The sequence below is a fragment of the Epinephelus moara genome, chromosome 11 (assembly GCF_006386435.1).
Source record: "Epinephelus moara isolate mb chromosome 11, YSFRI_EMoa_1.0, whole genome shotgun sequence".
Classification (NCBI taxonomy): domain Eukaryota; kingdom Metazoa; phylum Chordata; class Actinopteri; order Perciformes; family Serranidae; genus Epinephelus; species Epinephelus moara.
In genome coordinates this window covers 23,097,180-23,123,997 of record NC_065516.1, presented here as the reverse complement: position 1 = coordinate 23,123,997, position 26,818 = coordinate 23,097,180, and the positions used below count along the sequence as shown (strand labels likewise).

The 26,818-nt window shown below is 41.7% G+C and overlaps 1 protein-coding gene across 1 annotated transcript in view; it reads left to right on the top strand.

The window, feature by feature from the left end:
* The window catches only part of dok6 (docking protein 6), a 70,505-nt gene that overhangs the window by 8,938 nt on the left and 34,749 nt on the right, over nt 1-26,818 (top strand). The window contains exon 2 of the mRNA XM_050057348.1: nt 25,829-25,936. Coding sequence (XP_049913305.1) covers nt 25,829-25,936 — 108 coding nt within the window. The remainder of the gene's footprint in view (nt 1-25,828; nt 25,937-26,818) is intronic.

Here is a 26,818-nt window from a genome sequence, read left to right as displayed (position 1 = left end):
ATGTTTATCGTACACTGACCTCTGACTCGCACTAATCATCGGCATTTGCTTCATCTCAGGCACATTCATCTGTAAAAAAAAGAACCCAAACACACGATCTGCTGCTTTTGTCACAATTTTATTTTCAAGATTGACAGTTTTGTGTGTCAGTTGGTGTGCTTGCAATAAATAGTGATGCTCAGGATTGGTTGGACAGGTGTATGGGCGGGAACGTGATACCCGGAGGTTGCTATTGCACAGACTCTGGCTCCAAATGACGTCACCAGTGCAAGGTTGCGATGGCAGTAGATATCCAGGACATTTTGGCTTCATTTTTGTACAGTCAGGAGGAAGTAGACACACTTTGTATATAAGCAACTTTAAATACAGTCTGTGGTCAGAGAAAACAACTATTTAGAAACTTGTAATCTATATTAAGTGATAATAAATATGTTAAAATGTTGTGTTTTGGAGACCTTTAATATCTGAGTCTGATGCTAAGCTTGCAGTTTACACAGATACAGACATTAATGGTGCAAATAAAGCATTTTCTAGCCATTAAGTATGAGAACAAAATCAAGAGTTATTACTCTTAAAGTACTTTTTTGGACCCAGTGGTGCTCTCCTCTCTGTCTACAGATAATACAGTTATTAACTGTTTTATCCCCCCTTTTGTCTTACTCAGCTGTTTTTGTCACACAAGTGGGCATTTGTGTTCAGTGACCAGTGGCCTTTACGTGGACAGCGTGCATTGTAATGGTGTGTGGGTATGTTCCCCCTTGTTGGCGCACAAGCACCCACCAAAGCAGACGCAAAGAAGTGGAGAACAATGTGTCTATTGTCCGAGATGGCACAGCCATTTAAGATAGGATCTTGCCACTTCCATGCACTCACTATTAACAATGACAGGCCGTCCAGAATGGTGGATGTCAGGAAATTTCTCACCCCAGGAACTGTACTTGTCAGTGGAGCGGAGAGAAGACACAGTCAGTTAGACTTGTAGCAATTGAGACTTCCAAACAACGTGGAGAAATGTGACTGGGCTTGTGAAAAGACATCAGATTATATCAATTAGCAGATCATTAGATTCTTGCAGCCAGTGCCCGTAATTAGACGTGTTTTCCACTCCATCTTTCTGATTGCCAAATAGAAATTGAAACCATTGCAGATAGAGTATTTTTAATAAGCCTTGTTTTGTTTATGATTTTATTCCTGCCTTGTGGGTGCATGTAGCCTACTTTCAGCTCTTCTTGTGATAGATGTCTTTCGACTCGGTGCATTAATTCACAGATATGCAGGGCTATACATTGTGTGGTCATTTCCTTTGGTTTTCATCAGCTTCCTCCATCAGACAAAGACCTGAAGACAAATTACCAGCTCTTATTGGCCCTGATGAATTGCATCTCGAGCAGGATATGGGAACAACACCCCAACAGTCGTTATTCATGGTGAAAAATGTGACTCTATTATATAGTCGCTTTCATAAATAAATCTCTGCCTGGACCCCACTTGAACATTTCACATCATTGATTCCCGTTGTTCCTAATTATCAAAAAAGCTTTTTGTCGTGAACAGGGACAGATGCTGTTATTAGGAGTTCGTAGTGTCTAAAACCCAATTGATTAAGTAATGCACCATAAAAAGACCGGTTGCTAATAATGCCCCATTGTATCAACACTCTTTTCACTTGTCCTCACTCAGTGTCATGCTCTCAGAAACACCAGACAGGGCTCTTCTTTCAATCCCAGCAACTTTTCTCGTTTTCCCTCTCTCGCTGTCTCGTCTGTCTCGCCTCTGCCTGAAATCTGTACACAAACACATGTCACACCAAGCTGCCGCTGTCCATAACAGCTTTGTGTTCCCAATGTTTTCTGATGAGCTGCTTTGTAAAGTGCAAAGTTCTCTAATCCCATTGGGGGAGAAGTCACAGCTCAGTAAAAGAGGACTCTCTTCATGGCTATTTAATCTTTCCAATCCCTGCAGACCCTGCCCCCTGACAACAGGCAAGACACTTGATTCAACAGCATAAATAAAAGTAGAGGAAGAACAAGCACATTACCCAACCATGTTTAAATCTTTGTTCCACTTTGCTCCAGTTTCCTGTTTTTCAGTCACACTAGTATTAGGATATTAAGGGTAGAGAACAGAAAGGAACATTTAATTTAAAGCAGCTTTATCAATATTTCTATGATGATAATGAATCGCATGAGTATTTGTAGGCGGAGCCCAGTCTCACTTTGATGTTGTCAAAATCCGGCACTTGGGCAGTGACTTGCAGCATCAGAAGGTAACACAGCGGGACAAGGACGAAAGTTGAGGTGGCGAAAGTTGGACTTGGTTGCTTGGGCAGTGATTTGCAGCGTCTAACACAGCGGGACAGGGACGAAAGTTAAGGTGGCGAAAGTTGCAGATTTTCAGCGTCAGAAATCAACGGAAAAAGGTGTCATTTATTATTAAACGTGGCCAGTTGTCGTTATAGTTTACCGGCGCTCGGGGGCATCAGAGGGACACAAAGATGGAAGTTAAGGTGGCGAAAGTTGAGCTGGGGTGGGCGAGAGGGGTGGTGGATGGGTCCAACAAACACCGACTTTCACCTGAGAGTGGTGTTTGCGTCCCGTAAGATTCTAAAGCCAAACCCTGTTCTTTTTTCCTAAACCTAACCACTTGCTTCTGTTGTAAAAGGGAAAAAAAAGTCAGTTCACAGTGTTGTACTGCATTTATTTTGAAAGAGACTGTATGTAAATGTTAAATTTCCTGTGAAAACCGAAGTGTATTTTGAAAGAAGACAATGCATGTAACAGACAGAACTTGACACTGCGTCCCAGAACGTCAACAACCAATGCACCCAGGGTACCTTGCACATCGTATGTGGACGTGGAAAGTCCATGACCAAAAGTCGATATGTGACGAAGTCAGAGTGAGAATGTGTTGGTAGGTGAAAGCTACACAGAATTACCACCCAATGCTGTAGTTCCTCTCAGCTCCACAGAGCTTTATAGAGGCTTTCAGCTCATTGTTTTGGTTTTACAGCAGGCAACTTTACTGTTTTGGTTAAATCCCACCGCTCTTATCAGCGTCGTTGGCAGCTGACTACAGCAACAATAAAAAAAAAAAAAGAACTGTACACCACCTGCCTAAGCCCATTTTCCACTTGCTGACAAATTTTGGTGCTTCCGGACAAAAGCCCCAGATCAGAGACGAATCGCCGTTGACTCTGGCTCACTGATGATTGCAGACGGTCCCTTAGTATCTAGCATGCTGAATAAGTGGAGCTGTCAGGGACTTTGTTGGCGAGCTACAGCCAATAAGAGTGATAGACACAGGTTGAGGTCAGAGACAAGCAGTGCTCTAGTGCTTTCCTCCTTGTGTGTGTTTGAGAAGGAGGGGAAGACAAGGTGGAAGGTGGACTATTGCATGCAATGTTTCTGTAAGTTATATGCCTAATAACTTACTTGAGACTTTGTCACTTTTTGAGGCCCTCTGACCCAGGGTTGTGGTTCAACCCGTGCATCATATGACATACTCGCTGGGGATTCCTCTCAGTGAAAGATCTTGTAGTGTTAAAAACCGACTTCAAGACTTGTGATTCAAAGACAAAGTTGTGTATTGTAAACAATACAGTGATCTGATGACTTTGAAAGTCACGTAGTGTGAACTTAGCTTTAGCAGCTAGCTGTTGTACATACTGTAGTGGAGCTTTCAATGGCTAAAGAGGCAGATATTTCCATCAGGAGTTGGTAGAGACCAAATTCAAAACTAAAAGGAGGATAATATTGGACGTACATACAGCAGGTGTGGCTAGAAACATGACTCCAAATAAATGCCTCATGTTGCCCTCTATCTGCATAAAGTATTTATAGACAACTGTATGCTACCAAGTTTGCCCAGTCAGTTAAAAACTATATGTAAGTGGCATGTTTATAACATGTTTCTGTTCCCCCCAAGTGGCCCAAAACTCTACTGCAGAACAAACAAATACAATATTACAAAATGCAACAAAAGACTTTCAAACAAAAATTTTTTTCCACTTTCTTTCAAGTCAGCAGGTGGTTATTTAGGGAAAAGGCAAATACTGTTTCCGTTTCCAACTATTTCATTGCCAGATTTTCCTCCACCTGATTCCCTGACAATGAACTGCAGACAGACTGTTGACTCATAATATTTATTCAAGCCGTTAAATATTACATTTCAGCGATGTGACCTTCAGCGCTTAATTGGATGTTCACAAATTATCCTGTCACTTGTTGCCATGTTGGTTAGCCCAGCATATGTGTCTCAGTAGTGTTTTACAAGAGGATAGTTGCTCCTTTTTGTTATTTTCGGTTCAGACATTTTTAATTAAGTTGGTGAAATTAAACATATTTTGAAGTGCTCTTGTCTTGTGGCTGGAAAAAAATGTCAGTCTGATATAGTTCACTTATATTTAAATGAATTCCCTTAATAATATTAGCTGTGTGATTCTGAAAGGTGAATATATTTTGCTCTCTATTCAAGTCCATCTGATCCACATATTTCACCTCCCACGCAGGGCTGCGGCTTTACGGTTCTCTGTGGCACTATATTGCTACATCGTGCAGATACACTGGAGACTCACCTATAAAACACCAGGCCTAGAGGAATCTATCATAGCTCCATTAACACTTCTGCTTCATCCTCCTCTCCTCGCCTTCCTCCCCTCATTAATCAACAGACCAGCCCTCGGGACTCTACTCTGCAGCTAAGCTCACTTTCACTTTGTGTGTCTGTGTGTATGTGTGCGCATGCAGTGTGTGGGCATTGTGTTTATTCGCATTTGCATATGAGCACATGCATGGGTGTTTTTATGTGTCAGATAGGTGAAAATCCAGCTTCCACAGTGATTTTCTTTCTGTGCCGTTAAATTTAGAACTGAATATCAGAGAAAAAAGACCTGTCAGAAATCCCCTCAGATGTCGGTAGAGATTTGGCAATACGGTTTCTACCGTAGAAGCTATTTGGTGCAGGCTATGTGGCAAATCGGAGCTGGATTCTCATGTGATCTTCTGATCTTGTGAATCCAGCCTTCTTGCAATGTAGCATGATTTTGGCAGACATAGAGGAGGAAAGTGAAGCCGTAGACGTTGAAAATATTGTTCTCAGGAATAGGGTTTGGTACTGTTCACATTTGAAACGATACCAGTACCTTTTCAGCACTTAACTCTGTCTGTAATAACAAAAATGTAATTTTTAAACTGGCCGCTGCCCAAAAGCAATTCAGCTCCTCTGCTCTTTTCTGATCATAAACAGAACTAAGCCTCTGTCTGTCTGTCTTTCTGTCTGTCTGTCTGTTTAGACACAACAAATGACATTACATGGAATAAATGCATAATTTAAAAAACACAATCACAAACAGCAGTGACACCAGGCTACTTGAAATAAAATAGAAAAGAAAATAGACTAGACACTGAAACTGTAGGCGCTACAGTGATAGTTTAGGCTTCCGGGCTTTGGGGCACTCTGTGGTGCTTTCACCTCCTGTCTGAACCTGGTGGCTCCGTGGAGCGTCGTTATCTCTGAAATTTGGCACCAATTGATTTGATGTCAGTTGGTACTCAGTAGTACTAACGTAACCAAATTGCCCTTAGGGGACAATAAAGATTTTCAAATCAAATCAAATAATTCAGTCGGTGCCAAGCGGCAACCTCGAGCTGAAAAATGAAAGTAGCACAGAAGTACCCAAAACAGTTCACTGAATAGCCACTTGAGGCTGGGTCCAGGTGCCAGTCAGTCCTCATAGACCCCCATGTTAAAATGCCCAACTTTCCACACTTTTACAGCCTGTTTCAAAAAGTGGTTTTGGTCTCTACAGCTAATTTCCCTGTTCATGACTGTTAATGTAACTTATATGTTTACATTTTATCAAGGCCTAAAAGTGCCGATAATGTCCTCAGCTTCTCAGGAAGACCCTCGTCTTGGTCCTCCATCTCTCCAGCCTCTTGATCAAACATGGTCACTTCTGGCTCCAAAAATCCAAGATTGCGAAGGCTGAAATGCCACACTCAGGGCCCTGTTTAGATGGTCTAAAATGCAAAGCGCCAGGCGTGCGGCGCATGGGCGTGTCCCAGTCACTTGCTAGTTAGACAGTGCGTTTTTAGACTGTGCGCCATGGCGGAGAGTCTTAAAGGGTTGGACTTACTCTGTGAATTAGTCATGGGTGTGTTTTGGGCGTATCATTCAATAAGCCAATCAGAGTGTCACCTCTCATTCCCTTTAAAAGAGGCGCGATTGGAGTGCATAGCGGAGAGCTAGTTAGATGGCGGACCTACCAACTGGAAAGAGTGAGCCTTTTACAGCTGAGGAGACGGATCTCCTCGTGCGGGAGGTGAAGGCCCATCAGAACCAGATCTACATGGACAGCAGACAGGTACCCAAGCTCCCCGAGGTAAAGCAAGCGTGGGATCACTAATACAAGAAAGATCTCACTAAATATCTGTGGAATATTATTCAAACCTGTTTTCATCATATAACAGAGCACAGCTGTCAGGACTGCCGCGGAGCTCCCCAAGGTGCTGTCCTGCAGCTAGGACCTGTTCAGCGTTTTCTCCCCCACCCACGTTTGTTAATTGTTTTTACAAGTTTCCTAGAGCTGTGTTCTGCCTCTTTTTTGCATGTGTGTCCTCTCTACACTCAGATAATATAATGTAGCCTAGTATAACATGTTAAAATAAATGCAATGTGTGGGCTTTGGTTTTCAATCAAAAAAATGATTGATTGGTCAGATAATTTCACAATTTCATTTGTCATTATTACAAATTATGATGATCATTATTACTGCGATTAGATCATTCTGATTAATGACTGACCATTAAGACGTGTTTCTGATAAATATTTTAATGTGCACAATAATAACCTTTGACATTGTAATCATATTTTTATTTGTTATCTTTTGCCTATGTGTGGCTGCTCCGTGTGTGTCTGAGCAGAGTGCACGCGCATTGTGCACCCGCCTAGAGACGCATATTGCTAACTTGTTTAACAGCGAAATACTGCGCCGTTGACTTTAGACCAGGTTTTTGTTGGTCACTGGCGCATTTGCTTTTTACACCATCTAACTAGCAACGTGCCATGACTGCGCCTGACCGCTCCTCATGTTTAGACCAACACACCCAGAGAAGCGCAAGTTCTTTTGCTAGTTAGACGACGAGGGCGCAGGGCGTGAAAATGACAACTGCGCCTGCATCTAAATAGCAATGACACTTGCAACATGGATTATGCGCCCTCCACCGTCCGCTTTAGACCATCTAAATAGGGCCCTCAAGGCTTCAAAGCAGGAGTCCACAAACTAATGGGTGACGTCATGGTAGCTACGTCCATTATTTTTTACAGTCCATGGTCAGTACCCTTAAAAGTTTGGTACCCAACTCGCATCAGGAACCTTAAAGCTTCCATTGTGAAAGAATTTTACTTTTTAAAGTCTTTTGTTCTTAACTCAAGTGTTGTAGCAGTTGTTTTTTGTTTGTATAGAAGCTCAAAAGTGATGAAGTATTGTATGGTTATTATAAATCATTCCTCAACTCAATTTACAGAAAAATGATTTAAGTTTAATGCATAAAACTCGGGGCATCAGTGGCTTAGTGGTAGAGCAGGGGACCCATGTATAAGGCTGTTGCCACAGCGGCCCGGGTTCAAATCCAGCCTGTGGCCCTTTGCAGCATGTCACTCCCCCCTCTCTCTCTCCCCCCTTCACACTTATCTGTCCTGTCCATTAAAGGCAAAATGGCCAAAAAAAATATCTTAACAAAAAAAAAAAAAGAAGTTTAATACATAAAACTACATATACCGTAATGGAGTTTGGCCATATCGCCTACCTTGAGTATCAGTGGGTAGGGATGCACGATAATATCGGGCCATCATCGGTATTGGCCGATATTGGCTTTAAAATGAACTATCAAAGTTGGCCAACATGCTTTTTCTTATTCTTCACAATGTATGAACATTACATACATTGAAAGGTATTGTATTTCATGTCTCCATCTGCTGGTGGGCCATCACGATAAGAGTATGTGTGCATACTACTGTATGATGTTATTCCACTACAGAAGAGACTTGGTGATCACTAAAATTAGGCAGGGACAAAAGTGGATATATCACAATCAATATTGGTTATAGGTCAAATGAGTTGTTATATATTGGCATATTGGATATCTGTAAAAAATCTATCTCATGCATCCCTATCAGTATGTCTAGTTTTATGATAACAGTCAGTCGTCCCTTTTAAACTGCTTCCACAGTTAAACTGAGCCAGCATGTGATCCAGAGAAATTGTATCAAACCAGGTCTTCTAACACGAGTTGTCACACCTGACTGTCAGATTTGTAAATACCGTCTCAAAAAGGGAGCAGAAGTTATTCTTAGAAAGAAAAAAGTCCCTCCTACCTTTTTATATTTGAATCACGATCTATAATGAGTTCTTCTCCTGCTGTTACCTTTCATCAGCCTGCTTGCCAAGCACATTGAGTACAGTCTGCAGCCAAAGATAGCCTCCGCTGCGTGTGTATGTGTGTTAAGCGGCTTGTCTTTGTGTCTGTGTTCTTAATTTACTCAATACATAGGTACACATTATTATGGCCTTGCTATAAAAATAATGAAATATTACACCTGATCTGCTTTAAATGCAAGCAAATAGCCTTGTTGAATAATGTAAATTAGCCCCGGCTGTCGAGTAAACAAGGCTTTTTTATGTGGCACTAATTGTCAGGCTCTGTATTATTAATGCGTTGTTAAAAAAAACCCTTGACCTTGTGTAAGAGAAAAAAAATCAGGCAGTTTGTGTCACCTGTCTGTGTGGGAGCTTTGTTTGTTTCTGTTTGTTTGGAGATGAGTTTGTACACTGCACTCTCCCTCCCTCCCTCTTTCTTTCTCAGGGGAGTTCTTTTAATAGTAAGGAGGTGACAGTTTACCTCTCGCTGCGCACCGGGGTGACAGTTTGGTACCTGCCCACCTCGGCATGAAACACTACGGCTGACTATCTCACGTTGCACGCAAAGCTGCCTGCTTTTTTTTTCTCCCTTCTTTTTAAATTCGTACTCCGCTCTAATGAGCCGAAATGACCTCGAGTGTAGGCCAAGGCAATCTGATCCCCTTTCTATTAAACAGCTTTTAATATTTCCCCAAGAATTATTGTTCAGGGAATGAATTTTGGATAAGGTCTGCCAAGGGAAATGGAGCACACAATAGTAGCCTTGGCAGTGGCACTTTGAGCGGATCATTTAAAGGTCATAATGGAGAAAATAATGGCTCTTAAGAGTCATAAAACAATTGAAAACATGAGGTTATTGGAGTGAATTATATAATAGAAAAAAGAAGAGTTAATATGGCAAACTTTTGACCCGTCGTGAATCATAAGTATGCCAGCAGATTAGGACTTTTAACAAAGGAGAGTTTGAAGTTGGGAGCACACATTGGGGTCAACATTAACTGGTGTTACCCGACTCGCACACACGCCTCCCTCCCTTCTTAAAGTTCCAACTTGTTCACTCACATTTCAGAGAAATGTCTGTTGGGTGAAGTGATAATTGCATTCCTCAATGATTTCATGCTGAGGCGCACAGTGACACCGAATCACAGCCCACTTATTCCAAGGGAGTGTGTTCTTTGGGGGGAAATGAGACAAAAACAATATGACCAACTCCATCGGACCCACTTCTTTTGACACAGAAGTGCACTTCCACATCTCCCTCCTCCACATGTGTTTATTCCCCAGCGTCCTCCTTTGATTCGCAGACCGAATGTGGCTGAGTCAAGTTAGTTCCAGGGAGCACAAATCTCTGCTTTCTGGTTGTGAGGGAATAGTTGTTGCAGACACAGAGCCCGCTGCTTTCCCAGCTAACCGTATCAGAGAAGCAGCCCGAACATCAGTGAGCGAGTACCTCTTTAGAATTAATCCTCGGGGGGGAATGACTGCACCAATGCACGAGGATTACTGCTTTTAGGGCTTCTGATGAAATTCAAATAACAAACGCTTGCACAAAGTGTCCTGGAAAACACTCTGCGTTTCATAATATCCTGCTAAACATGCAAGTATTTCCTGGACACCTCGCAGTGGTCTGTGCCTCATTCGATTTCACAGTCTTTATTGATATGATAATCAAGTGGTCAGCTAATGGTAATTAAGCAAAGCAATTGGTGGAGTTGCATCACGGTTGTGGGCAGGAGCTCCTTTCATCCTCTTACTTTATATTCTCTTCCCACAGAGGCAAGTCGGTCACTTCTGAGGCGCTGCATTTGGTTTCCATGTAACAGCCCCTCACCTGTTGGCCTAGATGCTAATTTTGCTCATCTGGAAGCCGCCGGCGACGCCAGCACCAACATACTGAAGTGGAAAATAAGGCCTTGCCTACATTACAAGTAGACCTAAATGGAGTTTTATGCATGCAGACCATTCCTCTTCATTTATGGATTTAGTTCAGTTTAACATTCAGCCTGCCTCGAGGATACACAGCACTGGACAACTCATTCCAGCCTCATAAAGAAAATAACACGGCTCCGTATTGTTGCTCTCTGTCTACGGTGGGCTCAGTATGCTTGTCGGCGAGGGTATTCTGCCTTAGTCAAATCCTTCTTTGTCTGCGTGTTATTGTCTGTGAACGCTTCAGCCTTGTACATGGATTAAATGGAAATTGCTGTGTGTGTGTGTGTGTGTGTGTGTGTGTGTGTGTGTGTGTGTGTGTGTGTGTGTGCAGAGGATTGCTGACTAAAGCTGTAATACATAAAGAGGTTTGGATGAGGGATGGTTTAAAGAGCAGGCAATTGTCATAATGATGACTTAAAGCAAAATTGTCCCACCGTAAAAATGTTTTACACATGCGGCCGCCTTGTAGAACGTAGCCAGCAGTGCTTGCCAACCTCGGTGTCACTAGAATCAATAGCGGCTAAAATATACGACGGACTAACTGAAGTAAGCAACATTATAAAACTGCATTGGTATATGATAGGATTATGATTGCGGTGTAATCCTTTTGTCCTAGCTTTTGACACTTTGACTCCGTCCATGCCCAACACCCCAGGGTGGATGCTGGTCGTCTAAGCCGACACAAGCAATATGCCGCCCTGTTTACTTGATAGAAAGAAAAAAAAACTCCCCTCTACTCCTCTCTGCTCCCTCACACCTGAGAGAGAAACTTTAATATTGACCTACATCTCCTTCAGAATAATTTGGCTGCTATTTTTGTGCTGTGCTTTTTTTTTTTTTTTTTTTTTTTTTTTTTAGCTTTGCTACAGTAGCCGTGATGGCTGGATTCTGCACAGTGTGTGACATTTTAACTAATGTTTCCCTGCTCAAGGCTGCGTTGCTCAGCGTGGGTCAAACATCTCCCTTGTCTCCCTTCACAGTAGTAAGAAACAACAGTAGAAATGCTTCCCCTGCACTCCACACAGTAGTATTCGCATGACAAGTGGAAGCACCAAAACACTGAAAAATTTGGAATGAGGGGAAGAGCGATAAGAACGATACAGGAAAAGACAGTCGTCATGATCTGACCACAAACATAATTCATCATGAATCTTAATGTTGGGATGCAGCCAGTGGCCTCTGTAGCTCTGGCCTTTTCCGACAGCTGCTCTCATGATCTTTTCCACTTCTCCAAACTTACTTTCTTTTGGCCTCTCATTTCTGTTTCCTTCTTTCATACATTTTTTTATATCCCTCCTGGCTTTCTCTCAATCTCCTGCTGGTCCTCTTTTATTTCTGTCAGTTACACGGTCATTTTAATACCACCTGCCCTTGCAGTTTTTGTCACACTGGGTAGATGGACATTTCTCCTTCTGGGTGAGGAATCAGCTGTAACCTGTTGTCCTTCATATTTCATGCCACATTGTGACTGGGATCCAGTTCTCAGCTATGAATGCTCACGCATGCAATACCACCCAGTCACAGCCTTAACAAGGGAAAATAAGGGTTACTAATACTGTAATATTACATTTCGGGACCAGTTTGGCTCATGAATGTTTGATGAGAATGTCCAATCATGCATAGACACAAGAAAGAGATGAGGAATGGGAGAGGAGGAATTTAGAGGAGAGAGGGTGACGACAGGAGGGCAGGAGGAGAGACAGAGACGAATCAGGCTCGGGAGAAAGTGAGGAGGGGGAGTGTGTGTGTGTGTGTGTGTGTGTGTTTGGGATGGAGTGAGGGGGGGCAGTGATTACTTGCTGCTGAGGTAGCACTGCATTACACATGAGGATTTGGAATGGCCCAGATAAAGTAATCTATGATTAACTGGGGCGCGGCTGGCTCGCCACCCTGCCAACAGCTGTAGTCAGGGGTGAATTATAAAATTATGGGATGTCCAAACATTTTAGATGCGGCGGGAAATATATTTCTGTACGGGAGGGGCGGGGGGTGTTATGTATCAAGTCAAAGGTGACAGCCGGCGACTAGGGAAGAGAGAAACAGAGGGAGCAGTGGTGCAATTAAGACGAGCGTTTTTTAGTCGACGGCATTTGGCAGAGGATTGTTGAAATGGTGGAACAGTCCAGAGAGGATTTGGGGATGGGGGAGGCTGGGGTCGTGGCTGGCCGAGTGATCGCTGCAATGATTGCTGTAACAACTGTCCGACGGAATAACAAATCAAATTATAAAGATGGACACCGCGGCACAGACCTCGCCGCCGTCTGAAATTGATTGCCAGCACCAGGAGCTGATATTGTCGGGCCCGGTCTGTCATAGTCCATCAGGCGTCATTATCACCAGGGGAACACTAAACCTTATGCAGAATGAGGACTTCATCCACACTACTGCTAGGACTTTAACAGAAAACACAAACACAGACAGAACCTTCCTGTATCTGATGTTTTTTATTTCGTCCATGTGATTATAAGGTTAAATCCTTTGCTCAGAATCCTGCTATAAAACAGCTCAGTATTCAACATGCTAAGTGCCTGCTAAATCTGGCCTGTTATCATCATGTCTGAGTGTCGCAGGACTACCTTGATTGAAGTGCTCTCATGTCTTGTATTGCCAGAAAGTGCAGCAGCAATCATCTTTAAATCATAGTTGCAGGACACATGAATCGCAAAGAGGTTACAAACCCTTCCCACATTTGTTCCTAGTTCTCATCAAATACCTTAGGAATAATAAATGCGTGTGCGCCTCTGAGGTTTTATGATTGTGTTCACTCCCGAGACTCTAACAGGCGGCTATTTTTATTCCGACATGTGATTAGTCATTTACCTGAAGCGGGCTGTCATTGGAAATCATTTTCGGGTCTTCAGTCAGTTCCTCAGTTCATCCAAATGACAAGTGATTTTGCCTGTGGGGGGAAATAGGAGCCATATTTTATTGAGAGGCGAGACAGTCCTTTAATAATGGCCTAAGTTTGATAATGCTCCGTGAAGTGAATGGACTTTGTGTTTGAGGCCACTTACAGAAAATGACTAAGGCTTCAGAGATGGCTCATTACTGATGTCCATGAGGTGTCTGGCTTCCTAAATTCTCTACCAGACCTCTCAGTCTGGGTTTTACACACACTATCGTCTGACAACACCACCTGTCAGGAGCCCAAGTTAAACTTTATGGCATTTATTATTACATTACATGACACTATCATAAAGCAAGGTTATTTTATATGTAGACAGATTTGCTCTCTGTTTCCTTTTCAACCTTTTATAAGAGCCCATCCAACAGTCTGCTTCCATCTGTCTGTTTATGATCATATTTTGGCTCTAATCCTTCTTCCGGTCCCCCCGAACAACAGTCTCAGTGTGGTTGTCGTAGTAGAGCTGGTGTTGATGAACTCGCTGCACCTTGCCAAGTGCCTCCTGAAGTGTTTTCCTTGCCACAGACAGACCTGCCTAAAAGTGAAGGGATTGCCCTTGAAATGTTCTCTCCAGCTCGTTGCTTTTGCTGCTTCCCAGTTTACACACTGCCTCGCAATGTGTGGCAGTGCGCTCATTGTGTTTGGATAGTGTCGGATCTCACAGAGATGCACTTTGAGAACTGAAGAGAGAGTATCGTATTTGTATCTTTTATAATGTTTGCAGAATGCATTAAGCCCTTTTGACTTTTCTCAATTTGTTTTAGTGTCGTAGGTTGAACACAAAACAGATTTCTTACATTTTTAGCGGCAGCCTACACAAAATTAGCCTGGGAACCAGACGAATCTAAAAGCTCATGTTTTATTTGCTCTGGCAGATACATCTGGTCCCCCTCATGTTCAGATAGATTTCCCCCTGACCTGGCCCAAACCGGGCCAAGCAAAACCGTTTATCCGACATGGGGCGGATTTGATACGATGACTGACAGCTTGCAGAGCCTTTGTGCTAAACACAAAATACATGATAACATCACTTTTGGCTCACTCAAAAGACACTACGGTGAGCCTAATCCTAGCTTAGTAAGGAGGAACGCTGTTGAGGGCCTTTCAGAATCAGAATCTACGCTTGTTCACAGACAAATTGACGTTGTAGTCCGACTCGAGGCTTGCTAGACTAACACTGATGAAATACTCTACTTGACTTTGACTTGGGATTCATGACTTTAGACTTGACTTTGACTTTAGACAGATGACTTGAAAGGACTTGACTTTTTTTATTTAATATTTGTATTTTTCTAAATATAGAGAAGTTATGTTTTGTTTTTAAAATATGATGACGCATATATCGCAGCAAGGGAGGACCCGCCAGCTGATATTCGTGCCCGCGTTATGAGAGCTCTGTTCTCCTGCCCGCAGCTCTCCTCAGAGGAATGGCAATATGTACAGCAGCAGCATGAGCTTCACCATTTGTTTGTGTCGTCCAACCAACAGTTCAAACCTCAACATAAAAAAGATTCAATAATAAAAAGCAAAAAATCCTCACATTTGTGAAGCTGAAACCATTAAATGTTTTTGCATTTTTGACTTGACATGTGACTTGCTTGACCTGACCAGTGACTTAACCCAACTTTCTTGACCTATAGCAAGGACTTGACTTTGACTTGCTTGATTTTCACCACAGTGACTTGGGACTTGCTCAAGGGGCCGTACACATGTCACGTTTTGTGCGCCTTCGAATTCATTATTTTCAATCTAGACACGCTAAACACCAGAGCGACACCGTCACTGCGTGCACGCGTTGCCAAGCGCCCATTTTTCAGGGTGCAACAGCTGCACTTTGAGATAAACCAAATTCAACATTTGGAACGCAGTCATGTGACCAGGAACAACCAATCACAGCAAACAGATATCTTTCCCTTCTTCCGTAGATATCAGTCTGTGGTAACTATTGAGGAGACGTTGATCATTTTAGTGCAGGGCTGCCAGAGCTTTACATCTGTCCCACGGACGATATGCCCATACACTTATAAACAGCGCCTGGAAGAAGATCAGCTCTGCACTCAGGGTTTCAGGTAAACTAGCTATGGTACCGTGTTTGTTGAGGTTGCTTAGCAACCTCAGACGCAACCTGCCGCCACACTTTTGAAAGCTGGCACAAAAAAGGCACAAGAGTAGCACCCAATGCCCGACCTTGTGTTTTCTAGGTGGTTAAAGATGCGGCGTGTATACAGCCCTTCTGACTTGAGACTTGCTGATGACTTGCACATGTGTGACTTACTCCCACCTCTGGCTCCCAGAGTTATTTTGATATAGGGCTGTTGATAACACCCAGGTTCCAGACTAATCTGGTCTAACGATGCTGGACTAACACAAAATACAACATGATGATAAGATGAAAACACAGTCCTAGAATTGCAAGTGTTGCTATTGTTCCCATTCCAATTTCCATACAAGGTCTGTCAAATTGAAATGGTAGTGCTACAGTGAAAACTAATTTTGAAGAAATTCAATTTTACATTTTTAAATGGAATTCAAACTGTGGCTTTGTTTGGGCCACTGCACATTCATTTCAGTGCTGATTTCACTTGATGCTGGTGGTTGTCATAATCAAAGATGAATAAATTATCTTTATTTAGATTATACCAAAGTACAATGAAATAATAAAAGCAAAAAAAAAAAAGATTTCTGCAGAGATCTTGAGCTCTTTGAAGAAGGTTCTCATCAACAGTTTGACTCCATTCAGTCTCTCCTGTATCCTTACAAGTCGTTCAGTTTCTACAACTGATGTCACCACTGCTGTTTTTCATGGAAGAGAGCTTACATGGATTATGAGCTTAGCCTCGCTTTTTTTTTAGATGCAGAGTTTTGCATTGGAACCGAGAGTCCAGTCTTTGTTTTATCTGCCTTATATGCACACTCCTCTGATGTTGTCATGTGCCTTTTATCAGACGTGGCTTCCTTCTGGTCACTCATAAATGTTTTTAAACTAATAATAATAATCCACACTATATTTAGGATGTCCATATATGGTACAGTAGAATATGGTAAAACACATATTCTTCATATTCACATTGTATATCGTGGCATGAGATGCTCTCCATAATCTGCTATTGAAAAATGTTGATCCTCTTGTCACACTTGGTTGTCCTGTTTGACAGCACAAACACAATTTGCTGGCACACACATATGTGATGTCATGATTCAGAAAAATATGTTCTCTTCTGATTAAGTCCAATCACTTGAACAAACCCAAAACTTTGAGTAGTTGAATTCTTCTTGGGGTAATTCAAGGTTTTCACATTTAGTTCATTCTTAAATTCGTCCTTGAAAGTTGCATTGTGGTTGTATTATATTGTATCGCTGTACTAATCCACATACAAACATTCATGGATACAAAGACATGGCCCATTTTTAAACCATAAAGAGGAAAGGATTTTTGTTTTCCTCATATTCATTTCTGTTTTTGGTCTGTTTACTTATTAATGAAGAGGACAGAGACACACATGCACACACACCAGGCACAATCGTGGGCAACTTGTGTTGAAAAAATAATTTTCTTTAATAAATCATTCTAAGATTGTGTTAATGAAGTGTTAAATTTTAATGACCCAATCTCGTTTGGATTCCAGTGGCCCCGTGGGTTCATCCCACCTCCCAGAATTTAAATGAATACACAATAAAAATCAAATCAAAATCTTCCCTTTGATGTGAGCCATCCGCGTGACCCGCTGAGTTTTGACATTCACTGAGAGCACCATTTTGACCAGTTGATCGCATGAATAATTTTGTCTTTAAGAGACTTGCATATCGAGGCTACATTTTACTCCTCATTGTGAAGTGTTGAGATGGGGGTAAATGTGTGTGTCTTTCTAAGCAGATACATGCTAAGTGAGGTGTGTGTGTGTTTGTGTGCGTGTGTGCCGAAGAGACAGCCTTCTCTGACTAATTTTTAATGAGCCTCTCACTCATTAATCAGACTTTGAGACTGAGACATGCCATTCAGGCCTATGGGAAAGGTTTCGTATTTCATATTTCGTCTTTCAGAGGACCCCTGCTGAGAGGCTGTTTAATTTGAGGAGGAAACATTATGGAGACATGGTGAGTGGACCTGCTGCTCACTGTTATCTGTAGAGTTCAATGGATTCACTCAGATTTTGGTGCATTCTCAGATTTCTGTGAGCAAATATCAGCAGAGCAGCTGTGAGTCCAGGTCAGTTAATGTCATCCATGCCAGATGGAGCAGCTTGTGCCAGCAGACTTGATCTGAGTTCTGCTTTTAAGGTAGTTCTTTTAAATACCAAAGATTAAGCCGTAGACTGTCTTCTACACATCTCTCTGGCAAAAAAAACGTCTTTTTAATTGGATGCTTATTTCTCAAAAAACTCATATATATTTCTGTATTAATTCTTCAATAATCTATTTTGGGAGTAGCAGTTTTTAATCTACAGACGTACTCCCTGATGGAGTCATTAGGCGACATGGCATCTCTTCCCATACGCTGATGACACACTGCTTTATGTGGCTGTGTCTCCTGATGACACAGAACCTTCTGATGCCTTTTTTTGATGTATTTCAGTGACTGGAGATCACAATACATTCACAGCTCAACCAGATTAATGGAATACAACTCAACTTTTGATTGCCCTGACAAGGAACTAAGACTGCGGTCGAATAGTCAAACTATATCCCGTGTCTTTTCCTGAACATTTATCCTCAACCTCGATCAAAAACGTCATGGGGTTAAGGAAAGATGTGAAGAACTTACGAAAAGACAACCATGGTGCTAAGAGAATCTGACTGCACTCACACGAGGCTATGTAATTATACAACAGCGGATGTTACTGACTTGGGTCTGGTGAAACTACACTGTTCAGAAGATGGATCACTGAAAGTTCATCTTAGATGCTGTTTTGTTTTTTAGTTTCAACACAGTATTTGAAAAAGTACTCATATTTTTTATTTTTTTGCAATTTATTGTTAACTAATTTAAAATAGTAATGAAATGAGATACCAGCTCTACAAATGTGGACAACCCAATATTACTTAAAAAAAGGAATAAAAGCTACAAGTCACAAAAGTAAAACGAAATGGTTGTCACATTGAGAATGGCTGCTTATGCTTACCCTCCTGCCCACTCATATGTATCTACATGAATCCCCAGTAGTGTAATTGTATGAAAGTAATTGTTAAATTTATGCAAGACAGACATATCTCTTTTCTTTGTGAACAGCTGAATGGTACATCATATTAAATGATACTGTGGCAAAGAATGAAGGGTCCGCATCATCTCCTTTCCATTTGTAAAGGAGGTCCAGTGTACCCTATGCTAAAGGAGATAAGAAAGAAAGCATTGAAAGCATTTAGATAATTCGACTAGCTGTTATCGTCGCAGCTGCTTAGATACTTTTGGGTCATTTTACCCAGTTAGGAACCTTCCTCAAGCAAAAAAAAAAAAAAAGACTATTTGACCACAGCCAAAATCTCTGGCTCATGTGGGAAATGTCACCAGCACAGCTCTTTTATGAACTAAGAAATGAAACAGCCAAAGTGTGACACAAAGAGAGAAATTCTGGCTTTTATTTCTGGCAGAATTGACTATTGCTAAGCTCTTTTATCTGGTCTACCCTTCAAAGTAAAGCAAATTAGGCAACAAACAAGAAGTACTTTAACTTAGTATTAGTAATATATATTAGTAGCATCAAATATTCACAGTGCAAAGGACCTAACATGAAAAATGTAATCAAACACATGACATTGTCTACGAGTTACAGGGCAATCAGAATTACAGAGGCTGTGGAAACCAGATCGACTGGCCAGTAATCAAAGCCAAAGGCAGCATTGCTTTTTGGTCACAAGCCTGTCATTTTGCCTCTGTAAACATGCCAAATTCAATTTGGTTTGTAGATTAATTTATGCAAGGGGTATGTTTTTTCCCCCAAACTTTGTGTATTAAAAGCTTTGCTATGCCTGCTCTGTTTAATTGACCAAAGGTATACTACAGGGTGGGTGGAGGTGGAACTGCTCTCACAAAACAGTAATCAGGGGACAGCTCAAAGCACAAACCAGGATGATTTTATCTTCACCAGAACTGTCCTCTTCATCATTACTTTTGTGTTTTTTCCTGGAACTGGTGAGTTGGATTTCAGTGCCAAACAGTGTACTCTACACTGTTCTGGCAGTAAATGAGTTGCACCAAACCAGCAGAGAGTCTCATTCACGTCTGTGTAATTACAATCAGTGTTAGAGTGCCTCTGAATAAGACCCACCAGCAGCCTGAGAATAGGACTGCCTTGACAAAGCATTGACAACTGTGGAACAGGCAAAATTAAGCCCTCTCCATTCATACCCCCTAGTTCTTATTATGCACGAGCTATCTCACTGAGCTTGCTTTTGTGCTGGTATAATTACTTAATCTGAGCACTCCTAGGGTGAATTACTTTGTGTGCGGCAAGCAGGCAGCATTGCTTTGACTCAAGCTCCCAAAGGGGAATTGAGGCTAGCTTTAATTTTACTGTTTAAAAGTCGCAAATGTGGTAATGGCCATCGTCAAAAGGGATTCACGTCTGTGCTTGTTTTTGTGTCAAAGCTGCAGTTTTGTTTTATTTTCCTAAGCGTCAATATGGAAATAAATACAGTGTGTTCAGTTTTGAGTAAGATTTTATCGCCCCTTTGTTTCTTTACTTCTTTAAAGCATTTTATGGATGGTGGGTGTAGAGAATGATCCACTGTGCATTAGAGCGTGTGTAGTGTGCTATTTTGTGTTGTTTGCTGTTTAAAATGGGCCCGGGCAACACTTAACTAGAATGGAGGCCCATCAAGGCAGACCGATAAGGACCTAGGGATCCACTCTAGTCAATTACTGCAAAGTGCCAAGTTCAACTCAGTGGGCCTTTTATGAAGTACACCAGCTGAGTAAACAAATTAATCGTACATCCATGGTTCCCCAACACAACCATGCAGCCCAGGGCAATCATACATCAGGCAGAGCGATAGCGGCTGTCTGCACCAGGAAATAGAAGGGTCCCACTATTAAAGATAGGCAACCACATAGGACTCATAAGCTGTTGGCCATCACACTTATTCTGCCTCTCAACTGCACTGCTCTGTCTGTATTGGCTTTTTACACCTTGACACTGGCAGTGTAAAGAGGAAGGTTACGCTCTGGAATCCTGGCTTTTCCAAAGCATTGCTGCGGGGTAATACAGTGGAATGATATTAACAGCTCTTTTCATTGATCCCCAGGGATGCTTCAGTCCGGAGAAAACTATGTATCTCCCAATGTGGTGGTTTTAAATGTTTCATATAAACTGAGGGATAAAGTGTTTCTTTATGGGTTGAGGAAATTCTTCTGGAGCATTTAAAAACCCATTGTGTAAGCTGGAAAACGTATCAGTGCAGAAAACAGGGCAGTTCATCTTCGCTCATAATGATTGCAGGGCTTGCGCAGGACTGCCACGATAGATAGTGTTACAATGACAGATGTTTAAACAAGCATGTGCATGCATATGTAGTCTACGTGTGATAAGAATGCAGAAAATTGCAGAGAGGGATCCTGTATATGTTAGTGTTTTGTGTGTTCACATATATGTGTGTGTGTTGTATGCATTCATTTGTGTCCCTCTTCATGATTTGACCTTGAAGCAGTCCGATATACAACACCCTGCATTTGTGTCATCTTCAGCCTGTCGATGAGCCAGACTGTGGTCCAGTAATCAATACAATGTACAGTAATCTGCTGTAGTGAGAGACGGAGTCTGTGTGTGTGTGTGTGTGTTTGTGTTCACATTGTGTGGCAACAAGGAAGAGAAAGTGACTGTGTGCTCCACAGGCTTTAATAAATGGAAGCACATTACTCCAGGTTGAAACTCAGTTATAAAGTTGTTAAGCTTGTACAGCAGAGTGTAGTTTGTCTAAAGCATCTCGGGGGGGTAGGACTTATTTGGTTGAATTTGAGATGTTTTGAACATTTGCTCTCATTTCTGTTCTGGAACATTATTATGTACCTGCATATACTGAAATGCAGTTTAAGGCCTGCCGCTAAAGCACATTTCTGCTCTATTGCAAATAGTAATGTGCGCATTAGCGGATTAGTCGAGTGAACGTTGCTTCCCTTGCTAGTCGGCATCAAAAGTCAAGTCAATTTTATTTACATAGCACATTTGGCAAGCGTAAACTCAATGTGCTTAAGATACATCATACATGACAGACAAAATACTATATACAAGGACATGATAAAAAAAAACAATATAAGAAGCTATTATTATCATTATTCATAAAAAGGGGAAGTAATAACTATACTGATACTAATTCATACAACAAATAAAAATGCACTTTAAAACCTAACGAAAAGCTTGTGAAAAAAGATATGTTTTTAGCTTGCTTTCAAAAGAGAACACTGTTGTTGCAGTGTAGAAATACCACTCGGTTAAATTAAATATTACATTTATTATTATTTTATGAGATTGCATTCACCCAATGAATGAATGAAGAATTTCCACCAGAATTGTTTTCAGTAAATGTTATTTGTCAACTTTCATTTAGTGAGTTGTCGTCATGATATTGTGTAACGCTCATAACGGCTGCTGCTGTCACGTAGCAGTTTAAGGAGGACCCAAATGCAGACTAACAGGCCGGTTGAGATTTTAACAAAAAGCGAGCTTTAATACAGCTGATAAAAAACAGCAGGTTACTGAAAGTCCAAATGAAAGTAGAACAAAAATAAACTGAAAACCAACAGGGAAAAATACAATGACACTCGGGTAAAAAAAAAAAATCCAAATACAAGGTATCAGGCAGGACACGGAGCATGGACGACATCAAGAACACAGGCACGAGCACAGGAAAAACACAGGATGAACCCAGGAGGGACACAGATGAACTAACAAAGAACAAAGGGAAACACACAGGTGTATGTACACAGAAAACTAATCACAGGAATGGGACACAGCTGGAGTAGGAAGACATGGGCAAAAGGAGGGAAATGGGGATTGGCTAACAACAAGGGTGGAGCAAACAAGACTAATACAGAACAGGTGTGAAGGGAAGACTCTGGGAAGTGGGAACAGGGAAGGACTAACGAGACAGGTGTGACAGAAAACAGGCGGGAAAACACACAAAGACAGGAAGTAAAGCCAGACACGACATATGAGGAGAGAATCTACAAAATAATACAGGAAACAGATTAAACATGAATGAATAACATGAAACAAGGAAGAACACAAACAGGAAACTCCTAAATTAAGGCCATAGGATAACAGAACATAAACCCAGTATCATGACAGCTTGAATTTAAAATACGATTTGGTTATTCAGATTCAGATTCAGATATCTTTATTGTCACTGTACAAACATACAATGAAATAAATCAAACAGGTGATGAGCAGGATGGAGTCTTCTAGGATGTTATGTGTTTTCTGCAGGCACCGGGAGGTGAAGATGTTGTCCAGGGCAGGTAGCCGTTGGTGTCTGATGTTCTGCGCAGTTTTAGAATAGTCAACTTTTCAAAGTTTAAAATTCCGTGTAAATGTAAGAGAAAGAACATCCCTTAGCCTCCAAATCTGAGGCCATGGTTCTCTGCCGGAAACACGCGGACTGCCCTCTTTCGGGTTGGGGGAGAGTTACTGCCTCAAGCGAGGGAGTTCAAGTATCTTGTATTGTTGTTCATGAGTGATGGTAGAATGGAGCGTGAGATGGATCAGCCATTTGGTGCGGCTTCTGCAGTGATGCTGGACCGTCGTGATGAAGAGGGAGCTGAGCTGGAAGGTGAAGATTTCAATTTCCTGGTCCATCTTCGTCCCAACCCTCACCTATGAGCTCTGGGTAGTGACCGAAAGAATGAGAATGCAGATACAAGCGTCTGCAATGAGTTTCCTCCGTGGGTTGGCTGGGCTTAGCCTTAGAGATAGGGTAAGGAGCTCAGACATCCGGAGGGAGCCGCTGCTCTTCTGCGTTGAAAGGGGTCAGTTGAGGTGGTTCGGGCATCTGATCAGGATGCCTCCTGGGCGCCTCCCATTAGAGGTATTTCAGGGATGTCCCACTGGTAGGAGGCCCCGGGGCAGACCCACAGCACGCTGGAGGGATTACATATCTCATCTGGCCTGGGAACGCCTTGGGGTCCCCCAGGAGGAGCTGGAAAGCATTGCTGGGGAGAGGGACGTCTGGGGTGCTTTGCTTGGCCTGCTGTCCTTGAGACCCGGCCTTGGACAAGCAGATGAAAATGGATGAATAGATGGAACATCCTTATTGCTGATAAGTAAATTAGTGACTTCACTGAAAAAATAAAATAATCACTGAAAATATTCAGGGTTTGGATTCTAATTTATACAAAAAGTCTGTAAATAAATCAAATGATTTCTTTTTATTACCCAAAATTCTCTCCTGGCAAAATATATAGATTTCCTAAAAGTAGATATCTATTTCCCTAGTTTACTTATTGTTTTCCGTGTTCCTTTAGCATATGCTGTAAGGCAGTTTTGGTGATTGTAGCTTATTGAGTTCTAATGGTGTGTCTCAAATCGCGTACTTCCGTTAGTACACTTCCATGTAGTATACTATGTGCACTATGTACTCATTGACGAAGTGCACAAATTTCGACAGGGTAGTGTTGTCTCAAACCAAATACTGCCGTTGTGCACTCACTGGAAATGGCGACCGTAGATTAGCTAGTTAGCAAACTAGCATTAGCATTCGCGTTATCGTTCGCGGTACCAAATCATTACAGACTGCTAAATTAACCCAATAAACATACTGCTGGCTTATATCCAACAACAGTATAGATAGATAGATAGATAGATAGATAGATAGATAGATAGATAGATAGATAGATAGACTTTATTTAATCCCCAGGGGGAAATTTAAAATGTCCTCAGCAGCAGGGGCAATAATGACAAAAAAGACACAAATCACAAAAACACAGCACACATACTGACACAAAAAAAATCCTAAAAGTACATAAGATCACAAGGTGTGAATAAAAGGTATAAAAAGGTGTGTAAAAACAGTACAATAGATATCTTTGTAAAAAAAAAAAAAAAAAAAAAAAAAGGAAGAATGGTTCAAAGTGTATATGAGTTTGATCAGAGGGAGGAGTTGTACAGTTGTATTGCTGTGGGTATGAATGATTTTTTGTAGCGCTCTTTTGAACAGCGGGGGAGTCTGTATCTGGTGCTGAATGTGTGCTATTGAGTGTGTCCAGTGTTTTATGGAGAGGATGGGTGGTGTTGTATATGATCCTATTGAATTTGGCCTGGATTCTGTCCTCCACCACCTCCTCAGTATAGTGGTGCGTAGTGCAAAAAAACACATGTATTTATACAATGCAGCGATGTTCACGGTCGCACAGTCCTCGGCCGCTATTTCCAGTTTGAAAAGTGGTCCCTCCCCTTCCACTACATAGCCAAGATGGCGACCATTGAGGGTGAGAAGTGTCCATAGTTCCACGCTCAACTTCTTGACCGTTTTGAGTGCACCATCTGGGTAATCATAATGCACTGCATTTTTCCATACTTCTCAGTGTGAAAGCACTTATGCACTCAAAATATTAAGTGTAAGTACAGAAGGACGCGATTTGAGACACAGTATAAGATTCAGGGCACTGGTGAGGATTCTGACTTTAATGTAATCAGACCAAATTCTCAGCATCATACCATCAAACAGCAGGAGCGTCCCCTTTCTCTGTTCTCAATTCTTTCATTTGCTTGTCAAAATATTCTGTACATGCCTTGACAAGACTGAGAACTTCAATATAAACACACAACCACTGAAGTATTTTTCCTAATCCTTCATCCCATGAGTTATTTGTCAGAAGACTGAGAATAACGTATTCTGTACGTGCGATCTGAACAACTTGTGAGCCCACAATACTTCAGCATTATCGACCCCATGCATACAATCAAAGGAAGACTAACTGCAGTTGCCATTGACCGAAATGAAAGCATTTACTCAAGTCCTAAAACTCTGATAATGCACGATCAGCTGTCATAGACAGACCAGTGTATTATCTGAATCCATTAATAACGACATCATAACATTTGAATAAGATACATTCCAAAAATGTATTGTCGGATGTATTTGATTCATGAGGCGTAATAGTTTCATTTCCTTTCTCAGATCTATTGTTTGGTGCTTTTACTCTCATCAGGGTGAGAATCACTTTAATGTACTTTATGTCAGTGTTTTCCACTGGTAAATGACGTGAATTAACCCTGAGGCCAATCTATATTTTGATCAATGGAAAAAACATTCACAGCTGCTTTAAAGAGCTCAATTGCTTTGATGTTCGGGCATTTTGCTGAGGTGGATTTTAGTAGTTAGCAGTGAGTTTGACTTCCAGGATGGTAGCTGGCATTGATTTCTCTGTTCTTTTGCTTTGGTAGAGCAGGAGTTGATTTTTCTGTCCTGTTAGTACAATGTCAGGTTCTCCTGGTTTATTTATTATTCTGTGGTTACAGGGGGTCGACCTCTCTGTACAGTCTGTTTGTGTTCTGCTGTTGTCTGGATCTTCAGTTACTAAAACATATGTCTGTGCTCCGGGAGACTTGTGTTTCAGTAACGGGGCTACTGTCGTTCTCTGTTGTCAGATCTTCCGGAGGTGTTGGCTGGTGTTCAAGAAGGCCTCCAGTAAAGGACCCCGACGGTTAGAGAAGTACCCAGATGAGAAGGCAGCCTATTTCAGGAGCTTCCACAAGGTAAACACACACGACTGAAACACAATACAGATTAAATATTGATCATTCTGATTCATTTAGATGTTGGATTAGATAACAAACAGTAAATTAATCTGCAGTCATTTTGTAATTTATGGCTGCAACTGATATTTTCCAAGCAGTGACCTCAAGCACAGGAAAATGAAGGCAATGCGAAGTGCCAAAAACTGCACTTTCTCTAATGGCCACTTGAGGCAGGCTTCAAAAGCAAGTCATAGACCCCCATGTTAAACTACCCAACTTTGCAGCAGAAATAAACATGTTTACAGACTGATACAAAAAAAAAAAACGGTTTTGGTCTCTGTAGCCAATGATGGAAGTGGTAAATGGACTGCACTTGTATAGTGCCTTTCTAGTCCTCCGACCACTCAAAGCACTTTTACGCTACATGTCACATTCACCCATTCACACACACTGGTGGCCGAGGCTTTTATACATGGTGCCACCTTCTACACCTTCACATGCTCTAACAACAATGGAACAGCCATCAGGAGCAATTTGGGGTTCAGTATCTTGCCCAAGGATACTTAGGCATACGGACTGGAAGATCCGGGGATGGAATGGCCGATCTTCTGATTGGTGGATGACCCACTCTATCTCTGAGCCACAGCCGCCCATAATTTCAACATAATGACAACTGTACAGGGGGGGAATTCCTATGTAATACAACCATTTAAATGTTATTAAGGCTTGAAGTTATGCATAATTAAGGGCGTGGCTGCTTTAAGTGACAGGCTGTCTACTAGGCGTCACCTCGGGCTCTCAATCAGATCCACCCTTTGCTTCTCCACGGCTCCAGACTCTTGTCCAAATCTTAGGCCACTTCTGACTCCAAAAATCCAAAATGGCAACTGCCAAAATGCC